The 17585-nt window shown below is 53.1% G+C and overlaps 1 protein-coding gene across 11 annotated transcripts in view; it reads right to left on the reverse strand.

Annotated features, from left to right (window-relative positions):
- Positions 1-17585, reverse strand: part of DLGAP4 (DLG associated protein 4) — a 234140-nt gene that overhangs the window by 30930 nt on the left and 185625 nt on the right. For 10 of the 11 annotated variants that reach the window (XM_074317780.2, XM_074317784.2, XM_074317781.2 and 7 more), the window contains one exon: positions 1733-2094. In XM_074317780.2, coding sequence (XP_074173881.2) covers positions 1733-2094 — 362 coding nt within the window. Of the gene's footprint in view, positions 1-1732; positions 2095-17585 lie in introns of those variants that run through there. The other variant, XM_074317786.2, reaches the window with a different exon arrangement.

A 17585-nucleotide genomic window follows, 5' to 3' on the forward strand; every position in this document is an offset into this window, starting at 1 on the left:
ACCACTGCTCATGAGTGAGGAAGAACCCACACTTGTCCGAGGGCTTGAGGCACAAAGGGGTAGGACAAGGTTGTCGGGTTATCCTTGAAAATTGGGGACTCCCCAGTCTCTTGGCTTCACGGAAGCAGCAGGGGCCCAGGGAGGCTTTCAGGGCAGGGGTCCGAGCACCAGACTCCTCGCCATGGGGGTGCATTTCTCCTTCAGCAAGAGCCAGCTCAGGAAATACAGCATCACTGGGCGAGAGCATGGAATGGGGTTGTGGGGTGAATCCAGGGAAGGCGAAGCCCAGGATGGGCCCGAGAGCTAGAGCCCTTATCCCTGTGTGAACTTCTGGGTGAAAGGACTCAAGGCTGAGCCCAACTTTCAGGCCTGGAAAGAGCATCTGGTTTGGCCAAGGAGAGGGTCGGGCTGCCCAAAGAAAGACCTTGGGTGGTCAGGACCAAGGGCCACAGACCAGGCTACTTTCTGTGCTCCTAAGAATCCTCCCTGGAGTGCTGTACAGGACAGGGGCTGGACCCTTGAGGAAGGAGCCCGGAAAACAGAGAGAGCGTCTACTAGCAAACTCTCTGCTTATATATGTGCAGAAACTGAAATCCAGAGCGGCCTCTTGGGGGGAAAAGGTTCAGGCAAGTACGAGAAATTGTCTGGGCCATTCAGTCTCCCTTTGTGTCCCATGTTCCTCTGCATTCTAGTGCTTTGTCATCTACTTGCCCAAGTCCAGTTGCTCTGGGGAAATGGAGATACCTTCCAACCCTAAGGCACAATGCACACCACCAATGACCTTGAGTGCCCACAAGCTCTCGGCCCCCTGCCGCTGCCATCCGCTGTCCTGAGTGCACTCCACATTAGTCTGGAGGTCCAGCCGGGGCAGGGAGAGTCTTCTCTCCCTGGATTTAGAATAACTCTTGAAAACTGCAAGGCAGGGCCCAAGTCTGCCCAGCGCTGCTAATGGAAGACAGATTACCGAGGCTGGGTGCGTGCAGGGGGGCGCACCGAAGCAGTGGAGCGGACGCGGGTGCATCCTGCCTTGCTGTGAGCCATGGCCATGGGTGCACAGTGAACTGGGCTTCCAGGAGGAGGGTCTGCTGGCTTTGGTCATATGGTCCTAGAGAGCTATCTGCCCTGGATCCTTTCCCAGGGAGGGAGGCCTCTGTTAGCATCGCACTTCTCAATTTGACACGGGCCTGGTGCCTTGAACCACCTACCTGTCCGCAAGGCCTGAGAGGGCTCTGGGCAAAGTTCCCCTCGAGCAACCCCTATGGCTCAAGGGCCCTGGGTCCTGGGCCCCTGGCCCATCCGCGTCTATGCTCCATGCTGCTCCCACTGCCAAGCGGGGCTGTGGCCTCCGCACCCGAACTGACCTTGGATTAGAGAACTGTTAGGCCAGTCCCGCCTCCCATACGTCGGCTGGCAGGGCAAAAGGTGGAGTGGACAGACAGACAGTGGACAAACAGCGGACAGGAGATGGCTGGCTGAGTGTAACTACATTCACTGGACGACCCATCAGAGGAACAGGGACAGGTGCCCACGGTTGCAGATTTTGCAGCACATGTGGGTGAACTCAAGGAAGGTGTGATTAGGGGTGGAATTTGGTATGGCCACTTGGGACGATTCCCCCAAAATACACAAACCACTTTTGCCCAGGAGACCTAGTGGGCGTCCACCAGATGTAATTACACACAGGCAGGTGCACGGAGCGGGCTGAGACACAGAGTGCAAAAGGGACCCCTACTTGTATTCCTATAGATGACAGTTTCCTTTTGGGGATGGCCTCAGAGTGCGCTTCGATGCTGGTCAGCGTCCCTTGTTCACTCTTCAGAGCTGCATGTTTTGGGAGTGGTTCTGGGGCCTCTGAGGCTGGGGTGACTCCGCCCCGTGTCACGCTGGGGGGTCGGGTACTGCTGTCCAGGCTGTCTGACGAGTTGCTCAGGCCCGACTGGCTCGTCACCTCACTCTTGTGGTCCTGGCTGTCTAGGTAGGTGTCCTGGGCAGACTCAGTACTGCTCTGGACCGTGACTGAGATGAACGGCTTGGACGTGGTGCGTGGAGGGACCGGTGGTGGGGTCTTCTTATACGCCACTAGGCATGACGAACCTGCAGATGGGTGACAGGAGGGCAGGGGAGAAGGTGAGGCCCCCAACTCCCTTAAGCCCCTTTCAAGTCTGAGGCCCTACCTGACCTGGCCCTCACTCTGGTCTCAGCTGTTCCCTCAGCAAGGATTTCTGGAGTAGGAGAATGAGGGTCAGACACAGCGATGACCAAGACAGACACAGGCCCTGGCCATCCTCACACTAGGCCAAGGCCAAGTTTAGTGGGGACACCAGCATGGACCAAAGACACCCTCCCCCTCAAAGTCACACACAGGTATTACCCAGCGAGGGCATGGGCTACACAGTGTAGTTATGCGGCTCCAGGTTGTGACAGCCTGTCCCACGCCCAGGGAGGCAGGGACAGGAGAGTGGCGGTCAGGGCAGCTAAGGAATGGTTGACCTCATTTCCTTCAGGCTCACTGAGACCTCCTACCCTCCCCCTACTGCTCCTTTCCTTCTGCTCTACCTTCCCTCGACCCCCATTCCCTTTACTTGGGTGCCCCCTTCCTATCTGGTCAAAGACCAACACATCTTTCAGGGCCCAGCTAATCCTTCCCCCCTCTTGCTATTTCCACCCCTTCCCCCCCTCACTGTGTGAAAACTCTGTCTGCCTTCCCCAAGACTCCATCATACCTGGTCTGACTCCCTATTCTCCACCAATAGGAAACCAGGAAACCAGGACCTGCCATGGCTGGGAGCTGGGGTCATCTCTAAATCCCGTTCCCAGCCTGGCCTGGGGCTGTCCCACAGCAGGGCACGGGACACCAAAGGCCCAAAGCCAGCTTAATGCTGAACTTTTTGTCTGAAACAGACGGTGCTTTTCAAATAGCTGTGGCTACTTGCTGTCAGGGGCTGGGTCAGATCCAGTGGCTTTTTTCAGCATCTTAACTCCAACGGCCCTTTTCCCAGTGAGGACTGAAAGAAGCCTCTTCCAGGGTCGGGGCCCAGGGTAGGAGCAGGAGCCAAGAGTGAGGTTAAAGCCCTGCCTTCAAGGGGCTACCAATTATGGAGACGCGACAGCCTAATGGAAACCCAAAATGAGGCCCAGTGCCACAGGGGCTGCGGACAAGGCACAGAAGCCATCCGTCACTGTGAGTTATCACTAAACAAACCTGACAGAATGGCCAAACTACAACACAGTGACACCACCAAATGCTGGCGACGATGCGGAGAAACTGAATCACTCATAGACTGCTAGTGGAAATATAAAATGATATAACCACCCTGGAAAAAGTTTGGCTGTTTCTTTTAAAATTAAACATGCAACCTAGCAATGTACTCTTGGGCATTTATCCCACAGAAATGGTAACATGTTCACAAAAAATTATACATGAATGTTCACTGTAGCTTTATTTGTGATCACCAAAAACTGGAAATAGCCTAGATGTTCTTCAGTGGGTGAATGGTGAGACAAACTGTAGTACAGCCAGACTATGGACTACTACTCAGCAATAAAAAGAAATGAACTATTGACATAAGCAACAATTTGGATGAATCTCATGCAAATTATGCCGAGAGAAAAAAGCAATCTCAAAAAGTTATGTACTGTATGATCCCATTTATAAAACATTCTTGAAATCACCTAAAGATAGAGATGGGGAACAGGAACAGATGGTGGTTGGTGGGGAGGCCAGGGGGATAGGGTGATAGGAAGGCCAGGAGGGCTGTGGCTGTGGTTATAAGAGGGCGACAAGAATACTTGTGTGTGCTAATTGAGGGAACTGTTTGTATCTTTACTGTGGTGGTGGATACATGAACCGACACGTGATTAAACTGCAAAAGACTGAATACATGCACACAAGAGTGATTACACAGGCTGTATCACGGAGGTTACGGCTCAGATAGGCCCAGGGCTGGCATTTCTCCTGTTGGTTTTTGGTACAGAGGGAGCTAGGCCTGGAGGGGGAGGGGTGAGCCAAAACTCTACCACTCCCCAGCCACTGGTGGGAAGGACGGGATGGTTCTCTGATTAGTCTAGGGGTAGTTTCCCCCAAGAGCTGGGCATTTAGAGCAGCCTGACGAAGCCAGTGGCCACCGGCATCCAGCAAAGACAGGATGCACTGGGGATTTCAGGTAATGATTTGTTTGGCCTAAATATCCCCCCAAAAAGCAGGGCTTCCCTGGTGTTTTCTGCCTTAGATCAGAAGAGTAAAGCCCCAATCTGTTCAAAATGTTGATGGGGGAATACCCCCCAAAGGGAGCAGCAGTGAGTAGGAGGAGCCAGAATTAGGCTGTAAGGCTGGCTGAGGTGGTATGACCCGTCATGGTCCTCGTCCCCATCTGTGGGGGGCTGACACTGGCCTGGAGGAGGGATCTGTGTGGAAGGGGCACCCGATCCTCACCCCTCACTGCCCAGGAGGCAATGAGGTTGCCGCTGCCAGGGGTCTGACAAAGGACTAACTCTCCAATCTGTCAGGGTTGTGTAGGCCCAGAATCCTGCGGACGCACACGCAGAGGCTCTGTACCTGGCTGAGGCAACCACTCATTAGAGGGAAAGTGAACTAGTTAGAGGCCAGGCCAGATGGCCAGATATGATAAGAGGAAGAGTGAACTTATCTTGAATTCTCTCTGTCTCCCGGGGCACAGGTCACAGGCAGATAAGTGGTGTGACTAACAGGATTTTGGGGCCTCATGGGCTCCCTGGGTGGCAGGCATCCCTCTGCTCTGAGCGCTGCCCCTCACCCGCTTTGGGCAAGGGGATGGGACCCGACTGCATAGGACAGCTCTCATTTCACACGCGTGAAATGCCAGGAAACGTAGGCCATCACCTCCCCGGCCCCTTTGGCCCCTTTCAACATTCCGCTCCAGGCCCTCTGGGTTTTTCATTCCCATCGCACTTCTTCCCACCGTGGGGCCTTTATACACGGTCCTTCTACCTGGAAAGCTTCTCTTAGTGCCTCACGTTTCAAATGTCACTTCATCAGAGAGTCCTCCCGACTGCCTTTGACTCTTGTATCACCCAGGATATCTCCCTTAGGCCACCTATCACATCTGTCACTCGCTCATTTAAGGATTTACTTGATGGTTATAGGCCCAGGGAGGTTGGGGGAACTCTGTCTGTCTTGGCACAGCAGGTCATAGCCTTGGCCCAGGGTAGTATCTCATGCACAGAAAGCACTCAATAAATATTTGTTGAATGAGAAAACGAACCTCATCATCGCTATAGAAACCCCAGTTGCCAAAAATCATGCTCCTTTATCCACAGTGAAGGCTCCCAACACTTCAGTGTTCGAGGTTCTAGTCCCCTCCCCGATTTGAAGCCCTCCCGGCTGGGTCCTGCCTGCCCACCTCTGCAGCTTCTCTCCTGCCCTCCCAGCCCCTAGCAGGCCCCTTGCAGCTTTAGAGAACCAGACGCACGTTCCCAAACACACCACACTCTTCATGCACCGAAGCCTCTGCACATGCACTTGTTTCTGCCAGAATCCCTTTCATGTGCTCCATGCTCTCACCCTCCACGAATCCCTCCACCCCCAGCTCCTTCTGGCCCAGGCAGCGCCTGCCCGTCTTTTCTCCGTGGATCAGATGTTGGACCTGGTCCTCCAGGATGTCACCGTGGCCCTCCCTGCCCTGCGGAGATGTTCTGGGTGCCACGATTTACAATACAAGACATTTCGGTCCAACTCTGTCCATTCACTCTGGAAAACTCCCAGGTTTTCTGGGGAAGCTTGGAGGCCAGCATACCTCCAGGGTGACTGTCTCTTCCAGTTGGTCCTTGTGCATATTTTCAAAGATCCTGAGCGCAGCACTGCTGACACACAGCAGCACAAACACACTGAACCACCACCCACCCTCGGAGCCACATGCTTCCCTGCCCCCTTCTCGGCCATGCCAGTCCCTCGTGCCAAGGCTCAGGCAAAGCAGTAGTACGATGCCTCCTCCACGAAGCCTGCCCTGGCGCCAGACATCCAGCCCAACCTCCCTGCCCTGTAATGAGCAAGTACTTGCTTCTTCTAAGTAGAAGCTCTCTTTGTCTCATTTCTGCCTTCCACCCCAAGATTTTATCCAGCAAACTCTATTTATCAGGTCAGAATGAACGTGTCTCTGCATTTTGTTTTTTAATGTCAAGGTGTGCAAGATGGCCAAACAGAGCTTCAGCTGCTCTGAGGAATGGCTGGGACTCCATCTCTTGAGAGATCTGGAGGACACAGCAACCCCAGGAAGCTCGTCCTCTGCCAGCGCCTTGGAGGCCGAGATGGACCCGGTCCTTGCCGGCTCCCAGGGGCCTGCACTTGGCGGGGGGTCTGAAGAAGAGGCCGAGACTGCTGAACAGGAATGAACGCAGGGGGCCACAGACTGGGAGTCATGGCAGCAGCCTTTACAGAAGAGGCAGTGGAGTCCACTGAGGCTCCACATGAAGCGACGGAGCGGAGGTGGCCTCGGAGCCAGAACCCTCTGAGCTCTCTGCTGGCTCTGCCACGCTTAGGAAAAGGCTCGTCAGAGGCAGGGCTGCGCTCCTATTCCCTCTCTCACCGGAGTAATCTGTCAGACATGCAACTAAATTGAGCTCCTCATTCGTGTACGGTGAAAACAGAGCTCAAGGCTCCCCCCACACCCAGCCTCCAATTCCTCCCTCCTACCCTGTTTCTGCCCCCAAAGCAGGGGAAGCTGTGGGAGAATTCCAAGCAGCTGGGTCAGGATCAGCCACTTTCCTGTTGGCAGTCCATGTGACCCCCCCTTTCCTACTCCGTCAGTCTGGAAGTCACCCCCCTCGCTGTGCCTCAGGACTTAGCTTCCAGTTGACAAACTTTAATTTCAAAGTCAGGCAAGAGGGCCTGGCAGTGCCACTCACCCCAACATCCTCCCGGGGATCCTCCAGCGCTCCCCACGTCAGGTGCTCCCTCACTGACCTCGAGCCCGCCTCCCCCAGACCACCCACACCACGACTCCCTTGCCCCCAGCCTTCTGTCCTGCCCTTCCTGTCCCACTGCCACCGCTGCGGTTTGAGAAATCCAGCCTCACTGCTTTGTTTGAAACCCTTCAATGGTGCCACAACCATCCAGTGGCCGTGGAACAAACCCCTCAGTGGGGGCCTCCAGAGTCTGCACCTGCCTCAGACCCCGAAGTCCACAGGAGCCGGTGAGAAAGGCGGCAGGCTGCTGAAGACAAAGCCGCAGACCTCAGGCCGCCCAGCCCTTCCTCGGAGCCTGATCTGAAGCCAGGAGGCCTCCTGTTGGTAACGGCTCCAGTGCTGACAGCGGACCTTCCTGAGCACTGACTGGGCCAGCACTTCACACAGTCAAGCCTTGTTCTTCACGATTCAGTACCTGCAAATGCACCTCCTCGCTCACATTTATTTGTAACCCCCAAATCAGTACTACTCACGGGGCTTGCACAGTCACCCCGACATGTGTAAGGCCTGCAAATTTGAGTCGCCCAACACACAGGCTCCCAGAGGAGGCTGAGCAGTGATGATCTGCCTTCTTGCTGCGGCTCCCGTGCAGTAAACAAGTGTCTTTTCTCTGGTCTCTTCAATGCTACGATTTTCACATTTTTGTGCTTTTTGTTGGTGATTTCTCCGTTTAAAATGGCTCCCAAGTGTAGTACTGAAGTGCTGGCTAGTGTTCCTGAGTGGAAGAAGGCTGTGATGTGCCTTATGGAGGAAATACGTGTTAGGTAAGCTTTGTTCAGGCGTGAGTTACAGTGCTGTTGGCTAGGTCCAATGTTAATAAATCAACAATATAGTAAACACGGTGTCTTTACAGAAGCACACATAAAACAAGGCTGACTGGCTGGTGGAAATGCTGTGAGCAGAGGCGCAAGGACCCTGGATTTCCCATAGGAGCAAAGGTTCAGTATTTGCTAACTCAGTGCTTGTGAGACTTTATGTACATAACTACCGCAAATAATGAGAATTGACTGTACTTTGGCCAATGGAATCCTCAAAATGGGTACATGTGAGCCATTGCCCCACTTTACAGTGAGGCTCAGAGAGGTGGAGTTACTCACCCTGGCTCACCCCCAGCAAGGCCATGCTGGGGCCAGGGCTTGAACCCAGGCTGCCTGAAGGCTGACCACTACCCTAGTCCCCATCCACTGCACTAACTTGGTGAGGGTCACGTGGAGGCAGCAGGCTCGGGCACGTTTTACTCAGAAAATGGGGTGTGACACCCAGTGTGCTGAGTCTGAGTAGGAGCCAAGGAGATGACAGACATGACGATCTTTGCAATCATGGGGTGGGCTCCTGTAACTCCTGTTACCATGATTTCTGGATGAAGGAGAGGGCTCAGCCCCTGGCGGACAGCCTGGGGCAGCCTTTCTGGAAGACATGAAGGCTGGTGATTGGGTCTGGAAGGATGGACCAGAGTACTGAGTGGCAAGGAAAGGCAGGGCTTTCAGGTGAAGGGATCCTCCGTGAGCAAAGCAACAGGGCAGGACAGCCCAAGGCATGGGCACGACTTGGCAAAGTGGAATTTAGGCAATTTAGCTGGTGGAGGGAAAATAGGGACAGGGCAAGGAGGCCTGAGAGAGGGCTGCCTCCTCTCAGACGGGGTCCTTGCCTTCCTGGGGACACCTGGGCAGTGGAAACAGAGACATTTTCCTGCATGCAGCATCCCTCACAAAGTCCCTCAAAAATGGCCTGCAGTCGGAGGAGTTTACAGCACGCAGGCCTGACAGCAGCTGGGAGGGCGGACCACCTTGCACCCCAGGAGCCCAGGGCACTCGGCAGCTCTGCGAAAGTGCCAAGGCCGTCGCAAGTGAGCATCTACTGCGTGAATCTGAATCCTCTGCTCCCGCACACTGGCCTTGCGCTCCCAGAGAGGAGCCCCTGCACTCAGGTACACACTCCAGAGGCCTGAGAATTCTCACCCCCTCTTCCCACCCTCCCACACAAAAGCACATCTTACAGAGACCTGCTTCTCTTATCCCCACGAGCCCGGTCTAGGTTTCCATGTTCTATCCCCCCTGGTCTGCCTACTTTGTTCAATTCACCCACAATTGCTCTCCAAACAGCAGCCTGAGGAATTTTTTTCAAGTACAAACTGGGTTACTTCCTCCCTTTTCTAAAGCTTTTCAAAGGCTCCCCACTCCACAAAGAATCAAATCCACATTGCCCACCTTGGCCTACGATAGCACTGGCCCCAGGCCCCCCTTCTCTAGCCTCAGTTCCTGGACTTTCCCCGCTCATCCCACTGCAGCCCTCCCAGCTTGAGCTATTCCTCAGACACTCCACGCACGCCCCCCCCCCCCCCCCCCGGGCCTCTGAGCCTGTTCCTGTCGGATTCCTACCAGGGACCCCTGAAGCTACTCCTCCTCACACGGATTTCAAGTCTCAGGTCAGGCGTCACGTCCTCAGTGAGCGCCTCCCTGACCACCCTCTCTAAAGCTGCTCTTTTTTCTCTGAGAACCCTGTTTGCTTTTATTCAAGCATTGATCAACTTATTGTTTCACTTGTCTTTTGTGTCTCTCCCCTACCACATAGGGATCCTGAGTATTTTAATACAGGTCCCCGAGGGTGGGGACCCTGACTATCTCATAAAATTATGACGCCTTCCCAGCACCATGCTGAATCTCAGTAAATACTGAATGAATGAACAACTCCCTATTTGACACCAGGGTAAAATGAGGCTTAGGGAAACAATGATTTACTCCCGACTGAGTTGGAATCTAATGCCCAAGGCCACTGAACTCCCTTGGGTCAGCGTCCAACACACAGAGACACACACAGTGTGGTGGGAGGCAGAGCCCTTAGCAACTCTGCTTGAAGTTGGGGAGTGAGACCATGGGAATGAGAGCTCAACAAACCCTAAGCACTGAGCATCAGACATTATTTGAAAACTAATCATTTTTGAAAGGTGGCAGTGAAAGAAAGTAAGAAGTGCTTCCAGCAACATTTTCCAAGCAAGGCATATCACATGTGCAGATTTAAAAGAACTGTTGCTGAGTGAGTCGGGGCCAGGTGAGCTACTTCATTCCAGACACAGGCGTGGAGGGGCGATAATTACCACTGCTGACTTACAGATGAGAGGACAGGCTTTTTCCGGTCAAGAGTGGCAGTGTACAGAAGCTCTGCTCTGTGAGGCCACGGGGCCAGGTTCTAAACTCCACACTAGCCATGGTGGGCTGTGTACCCGGCACAGGGCCTGATGCTTTCTGAACTTTAGTTTCCCCAGCTATCAACTAAGTGGGTTGGCCTTAAATGGAGGTCACAAGTTCAAATGTTTACAGGAGACCAGGCATCTAAACACCTGTGGCCCAAAGCTGCCACATGAAGACCTGGGCCCAGCATTGTTAGAGACAACAAATGTGTGAAAAGCCAGAAATGTGGACTTATTTTAAATAGAGCTAGTTAATTCAAAGTTTTAAAAAAACACTATACAGACACATGCTTAACTGCCAGCTACTGTGCCCTGTGGCATATAACGTGTGACTGCTGGGACAGCTGTCCTCAGACTTCCTTGCTCCTTCTGGAGCTCCAGCTCCTCTCTCCCTGCTCCCAGGTAGTCTTTCCATAAGAGCCTCCCCCTTGGAAAGGCAGGAGACCCTTGAAAACCTTGAAATTGAGGCAGCTGGGAGGTCCTTCTGGCGGGGTCTCGAGTCCAGCTGGGCAAAAGCAGAGCAAGCCCCTCCTGGTGAGCAGGCCAGGTCTGGTTTCAGGCTCTTGGCACCAGAGCACAGGTGGCAGGAGAGCCCGATCCAGAGTGCAGATGGCCATTGCCCTTCATGGTCTGGGGGCAGCTGCCTGAGAGGGACTTGCTTGGTTGCCAGGGCAACATTCTCTGCCCCTCCAGAGGCAGCTGTTCCTTAGAAGGGCTGTTCACACCCCAGTTGGGGTCTAGGGTGTGAGGGGGGTTTTGTCCTGGTATGTTCAGGCCAGAGGGGCTAGAGGAAGGGGTTAAGCAATGCCTTCCAGATGGACCCCAGTTCAGGTCAGCGGCTTCTCAGAGGATGGGGAGCTATTCGTCAACAGACTTCACAAGCTGCAGGGCACTGCCCTTGACTGACGGCTGCCCATGAACTGGCCTTGCATGAAGCGCTTTAACTGTATCAGCTCACCAACTCTTCACTAGGCGGATCCTTTCCATTTCAAAGAGGAGAAAAGGACGGCTCAGAGAAGGGACAGGCCTAAGGTCACAAGCCATATCTGAGCTCAGCCTTTCTGCCTGGAGCCAGCCTCTGAGACTGCTTCACCACAGTGCCCGACGCTAGAATTAGGTGCCACCTAGCCGGGCCTGGCTGGGATCTTGGCCAGTCCAGTTCTCTAGTTGGAGCTACACGGGCCCCTATATTTGGGGTCCTCACGCAGGGTTTGACAATCTCCTGAGTAGGTTAGATGACGGCAGCCTCGGGCTCTGCTGGCCATGAGGGCAGAGACCTGGTGTCCCTTGGACCTGAACCCCAGCACATTGAAGAGAAAGGTGTCCTGCCCTGCCTGTGACCCCTGCTGCCCACTGCCCTTCCTCAGGCCCTTCTCCTCCAGAAGTGTGACCCCAGACACTCTGACCCGCTTACCACAAACACCAGAATCCTTGACATGGGTTTACCAGTCTCCTAGGACTTCCCAAGCTTGGCTAAGTCTCACTACAACCTCTAAGTAAAGCCCAGAGAGGTGAGGCCACTTGTTCCAGGTCACACAGCTAGCTGGTTGATGAGCACTGAGATTGGAACAAGTATGTGGAGCTTCCAAATTCCAGGGATAGAAGGGGTGGTTTAGCAGATGGCAATTCCAGTGACTTTCAAAACAGGTTTTAGGGCCCCTGAAGGGATCCTGCGGAAGGCTTTTTCATTTCAACCCATTCCAGGCCCCTCAGAACAGCTCCATTTTCCTTTTTTTCTCCATCTAGAACTCCCACATGGTATTCTGAGACCCAGTAGACTAACAAACGAGAAGCCCGAGGATCAGAAAGGCAAACGCATTCCCTGAGGATTAGGTGGCAGAGCAGGGGCGCTTGTCTGGGGCTCTGAGTGTGGGTGTGTTCCCTGTTCCCCCAACACTGAGGAAGGAAGATGCCTCCAGGTTCCCCAGCCTGGGGCTCCAGCATTTAGGGAGGCAACCACCTGTGGCTGAGCCCCACTTTCTCCAGCCCCTGACCAGGGGCCCCCAAATAGCATGCTGTTTTTCAAAAACCATTTCCACCACCACTGCAACCATATCCAGTAAGTGACCTGTTAGGCACCATTCACCCCTCACCCGCTCTGTGTTGGAATCTGCCACAGACACCGTAGTATTTGTCCTTAGAAAACTGCCTGCAAAGTTGGCTCTGCCAGCAGCTCTGCTCAGGGGTCCCTGCCCTATGCCCCACGATGCCTTATTACCACCATCCCCAGGAGTCCAAGCTTTAAATAGATGCCAGCTTCCAAGCTGTGGTTACTGAATCATGATTTTCTCACATATTAAAGCTATAACCACTAGTAGGGGTGCTGATGAGCAGAAAAAAGCTAGTTACTGGTCGCAACGGCTCCAGTCCAATGCAAAAATTTGACGTGTATGGCCCGTCTGGCCTAGTGGGCAGTGGGAGGGGAGTAGAGAATGCAGGATTTGGCTTTTAAAATACTATTTGGCTTTTCAAATACTGGTTCTAACATGTGGACCTTGTTGCTGCTGTCAAAAGCCCTAAGGTCCCAGGAGCCCCGCCTAGGAGGTACGACTTATAAGAGCCTCAAAAACACCCCCTCACTTCTGGAGGGTTGACGTCAAACCCTGGTGATGGGTCGCAAAAGCCTGGCTCTTTACAAGCTGTCATAGGCCCGTGTCCAGTGTGCAAAGCCAGACACTGCCAAGTCTGCACACCGCGATTGCTGGCCTCTTTCATCACTTTGAATGACCAAGCGGATCCCAGAATAGAAAGACAGTGTTAACGGGCTCATTCACTATGCCTGGAGTGACAGGTGGTATATTGGGTGACAGAATCAGGAGCCAAGAACCCTGGGTAGCCGAGAGATGGGATGAAATGAACAGTGCAGAATTGAATGGGGAAAACCATGAGTTCAGTTCAGGTCGACACAAGCAGTGCTGCTGCCTCAATGCCAGGGCTGGGGACAGAGACGTAGGAAGGGGGAGGGCCCTGTCCTCAGTGCTTATAGTAAGATCCTGGGTTTGGGGTTCCAAGTAAGACAATTACACAAGAAAGTAGTACATGTAGAAAAGTGCCTTAGTGACTTCAGCCGATCACAGAAGACTCAGTCTGAAGCCGCACTAGCAGAGAAAGATGCAGGCCAGGGAAGGGGAGCCTCTCCGACCTCTGCATAATTCCGTGGGTGCTGCTGGCGATTCCGGACAAGCGATATGGCCAAACGTGAGCCTGACAAGAAGAGGGCAATCTGTACAGGAAGAAGTCTCCAATCCATCCCATCACGGCAAGTGCTTATTTCACAGAGGGGAAGACGTGCATCGGGCCGTGGGTGGGCACTCGGGACCCAGGGAGAGTAGACCTGATCCTCCAGAAATTCACGAGAAAGTGCAGAAGCCACAGTGAAACGCCTCCTCTACTGCCTGGGGGAAGCCACACGGAGCAGCACTGCAGGAGAAAGCCCGGGACGCACTGAATGAGCGAGCTGTGACTGACGAGTAATGTCTGTCACAGGTTTGCTACAAATGCAGTGTGACACATGTGTACCATGAGTCACACCTAGTCTAACATAGGGTGGGCTGAGAGGGGCTGCGACAGTGGCCTGGAAGAGACTGGCAGTTCAGAAAGGCATGGCTATTGTCCTCAAATACCTAGGATCCTGTCACACATACACGTAGTTCGGTTGTCACACAACCAGAGCGGGACAGGAAGGTGGGAGTTAAGGAGAAGCAGATTTTTCCGTCATTATTAGGGGGTGCTTTCTAAGACGCAGAGCCGCCTAGGAGGTGGCCAGTGAGGCTGGACACAGGCCTAATGGATGCCAGGGAGGAGGGACTTGCGCGCCCATGGGTGTGACCTGTAAGACTTCTTCCAGGCCAGAGATGTCTGTTCTTCCTTTGCCCTCCTACTTCACATCTAGTTCTGGATGTGCCATTCAATGTCACTTGTGTGTGTGACGTTCATAGTTCAAACTTTATTTTGTTGCCTCCAGAGAATTGTTATCAACAAGCAGAAAAGACAGAGAAGAACATTCATGCAGCCTAGCTACACAGGAACTGAGGAGAGGACAAATACCAGGGCTTGGAACGCCTTCGTCTGCGAAGCCTGACACACGGAGCCCACCTGCGCTGATAAACCCAGCCTCAGAGTATGAGCGCCGTCGGCACTTGCCTCTCCTTCTGCCCACGTACACACCTGCTGCTCAGCTACAGATGCAGCCTGTAAGTTAAAAGCGCTGGTTCCCCCACTCACTCACTGTACGACGGACCTCAGCTTCTCTCATCTATAAAATGTGAACAACACTGGCTTGCCCTGCCCACCGCCCTAGGGCTGCTGTGAGAGTCTCTTGAGAACACAGGTGGGAAAGGGCTTGGCAGGTGAGGAACTGCCATTACGATCGCTTGAGAGGCCCACACATCTCCTGAGCAAGGGGCCCACAGAGCTGCCTCCCAATCCCAGGTTCTCCAGGGACTCCACAGACCAGAGGCTGGGGCAGAAGTGAGGGGTCACGTCCCTCCAGGGGGCCGGGTAAGCAAGGCCAGTGCCTGGCCTGAGGCCCCACAGCTGTCACCCACTCCATGCTATGCTTGCATCACCCTTCTAGTATTTTAGGGTGACACTGGCATGCGTGTCTTGCCAAGTGCCCCTCTAACTTCTCTCCACCACCCTCTTCGTGCCCGCACACCATGCTCTCAGCTTCCAGGCGTTTGTACCGGCCGCGCCCTGCCTACACCACCTGCCTAATTCCACCTCCTCCTTCAGATCTCAGGTCCAGCATTACTGTCTCCAAAAAGCCCTGACTGTCCCTCAGGCCCTGCCCTGGCTCCCCTCATTGGGTCAACACCCCATGTCCTGACGTGCCACAGGCCCTTGCCACCACACAGTTTTACAGGCCTCTCCTTTTAGACCTGAGCCGCTGAAGGAAGGGACCATGTGGTTCCCATCCCTGAGGCCCTATCCTGGCCCAGCAGAGGTACCCAGGCGAATGCCTACTGACACTTACAAAACAGGACCCATCTCTGACTCTGCCTAAAAAGGGGTACAGGACTGCCGGGCCACCCCAGGGAAGGCTCCACGAATACAGCCGCAGAGCAGAGTCTGTAAGAAGCGCCTTGGCTAGCAGAACACAGGACAAGTCGTGACCATAGGCCTCCCCCTTACGCCCCTGTACTGCTCCCTACTTTTCTCCTAACCACCTCTGAAAACATAACATGGTGACATCTGGGACAATCTCTTTGAAAGAAGGTCACCAACGCCCCCCCCTCCACCCCGGTCTACGGAACCGTGCCCCCACAATGGCAGTGCTAGGCACACCGTAAGAACTGGCTGAAAAGTCGTGCCCAAGAGTCAGAGTTACCGTGTAACGTCTGCTCAGCTATCGGTGGCTGTGGCAGCGGCCCAGTCACTGTCCAAGGTCCTTATACGTGAGTCTTGTATTTGATCCCCACAAGATGTTTTCATCATCTCCACTCATGCTGCTGAGGCAACGGAGGCTCAGAGAGGCTGCTGGATCTGCTCAGCATCACACAGCCAGTCACGATCTGTCTGCTAAGTGAGCGCGAACCCTACAGGCTTCCATCTCCAGGAGCCAACCTCACAGCATCCAGTGTCATGCGTAATATAAATACAAGCTCACCGACAAGACTAAAACGCTTAGAAGCCTCTATGAAAGACAGTTTGGCCTCTCCTTTCTGCCGGAGGAGTCTGACTAGAATGCACTCGCACACAGACGTCCAGCCCAAGTCGCATCCCAAACAGCACCTGGAGAGAGCAGACTTTACCTTGACAACCTCTACCCCTCTGGGCGATGCTCCGCCGCGATGTTTCTGCAAGCACACTCATCACCTCCCCAGGCTGGACTGTCCTGCGACACTCTCTTCCACTCTCACAAAGAGACCTGTGACATCACTTACCCTCCCACAGTCGCTTCCCCTCCCAGGACTGCCACCCATTTGTAGAAGCTGGGGACTGCACTGGGTTGGGGATGGCACAGGTCCCACTGGCTGTGCTACTTCTGGTTGGTAATGCCCATCTCTGTTAAGAAGGATCCTAAAGCTGTGTCTGGACTCAGTGGGAGTGCTGTGATTGATTGGTGCTGTCTGCCACGGGCCTAGTATGCGAAGTAACTGTCAAGTGCAAGGTATTTGTTGTCCTTGGGCAAGGTGAGTACTAGAGAAATGCTTTAGGACTCTATTTCCATAATGCAGACTCACTATCCTGATCCCCCACCAAAACCTTTACCCCCTGTCCTCCCTTGCATGCCCACTGACACCAGAGCTTTTTGGGCAATGTTTTAAATCCAGTACGATGGGAAAGCAACCATCTGTTTCATAGTCTACTGTCCTTAGAAAGCCTGACCACAAGGAACACTACATAGCTGCAACTTGTAGAATGAGGGAGGCTGGGTTTCAGCCAATTTTGTCACTGAAGTGCTGAGTGACCTTGGGCAAATCACTTCTAAGTCTCTGCTACTTCTGTAAAATGGGGATCAGGAGCCCTATTTTCCTTGCATTTAACCACATTTGAACAGTGTGCTAGGGTTCTCAAGGTTGCAAAGGGAAGTCCGTTATCTGTCTCACTGATTTGGGGAGGTACACATGACAGGGAGCATTATCCCATTTCTCAGAGGAGAAAGCTGAGGCTGACAGAGGTGGAGGAACTTGGCCCAAATCCCATAGAAAGAAAGCAGCTAAGTGAGGAATTCTGCCTGAGTCCTATGATTAAATTCTCAGTCCTCCCCATTCCGTCACCCCGCCTCCACAGGGGGGTGTAGCCAGGCTCTGCGCAGCCACCCTCCAAAACCACCCTGGTCTTTGGAACCAAGGCTGCCTCTTTGGAGAAATCCCTCCCAGGACGTGTCTTTTTAACAACTTCGCAGGAACATTGCCACATAAAGCTTAGATTTACAGTGTGTAGTAACTTGGAGAATGAATTAATCATCACCAAAAGAGTTAATTATTCAGAGATATCACCTCCTCCTCCTTTCAAATATACCTCCTTAAAGTGAGCTGGTGAACGAGATACCCAGAACGGTCAAATTCCTTCGGACAGAAAGCAGAATGGTGGTTGCTAGGGGCTGGGGAAAGAATGGGGAGGAGTTGTTTAATGGGTACAGAGTTTCAGTTTTGCAAGACAAACAGCGTTCTAGAGATGGATGGTGGTGACAGCTGTAAAACAATTTTGAGTGTACTTAATGGCACTGAACTGTACACTTAAAAAGAGTTAAAATGGTATTATTTTTGTGATGTCTATTTTATAACACCACAATTTTAAAAAAATGGAGTCCACTGAGGAGTCCACTGAAGAATTCTCTACAAATGAACCCGTTATCAAATTGTTTTCTTTTCACCCCAAATCCAAGTCACAAAATACAATCTTTAAAACTACTTTAAACATGGAGTTTTAAAATTTTCTGATTTGAGTTAAATGTATTTGTGAGCAGAGGCTGATGTATGACCTGCCTACAATCTCTTTCCTGAGATTCAAG

This window comes from Rhinolophus sinicus, chromosome 13, assembly GCF_057876585.1.
Source record: "Rhinolophus sinicus isolate RSI-liver-muscle chromosome 13, RSI-T2T, whole genome shotgun sequence".
In the NCBI taxonomy this organism is placed as follows: Eukaryota; Metazoa; Chordata; class Mammalia; order Chiroptera; family Rhinolophidae; genus Rhinolophus; species Rhinolophus sinicus.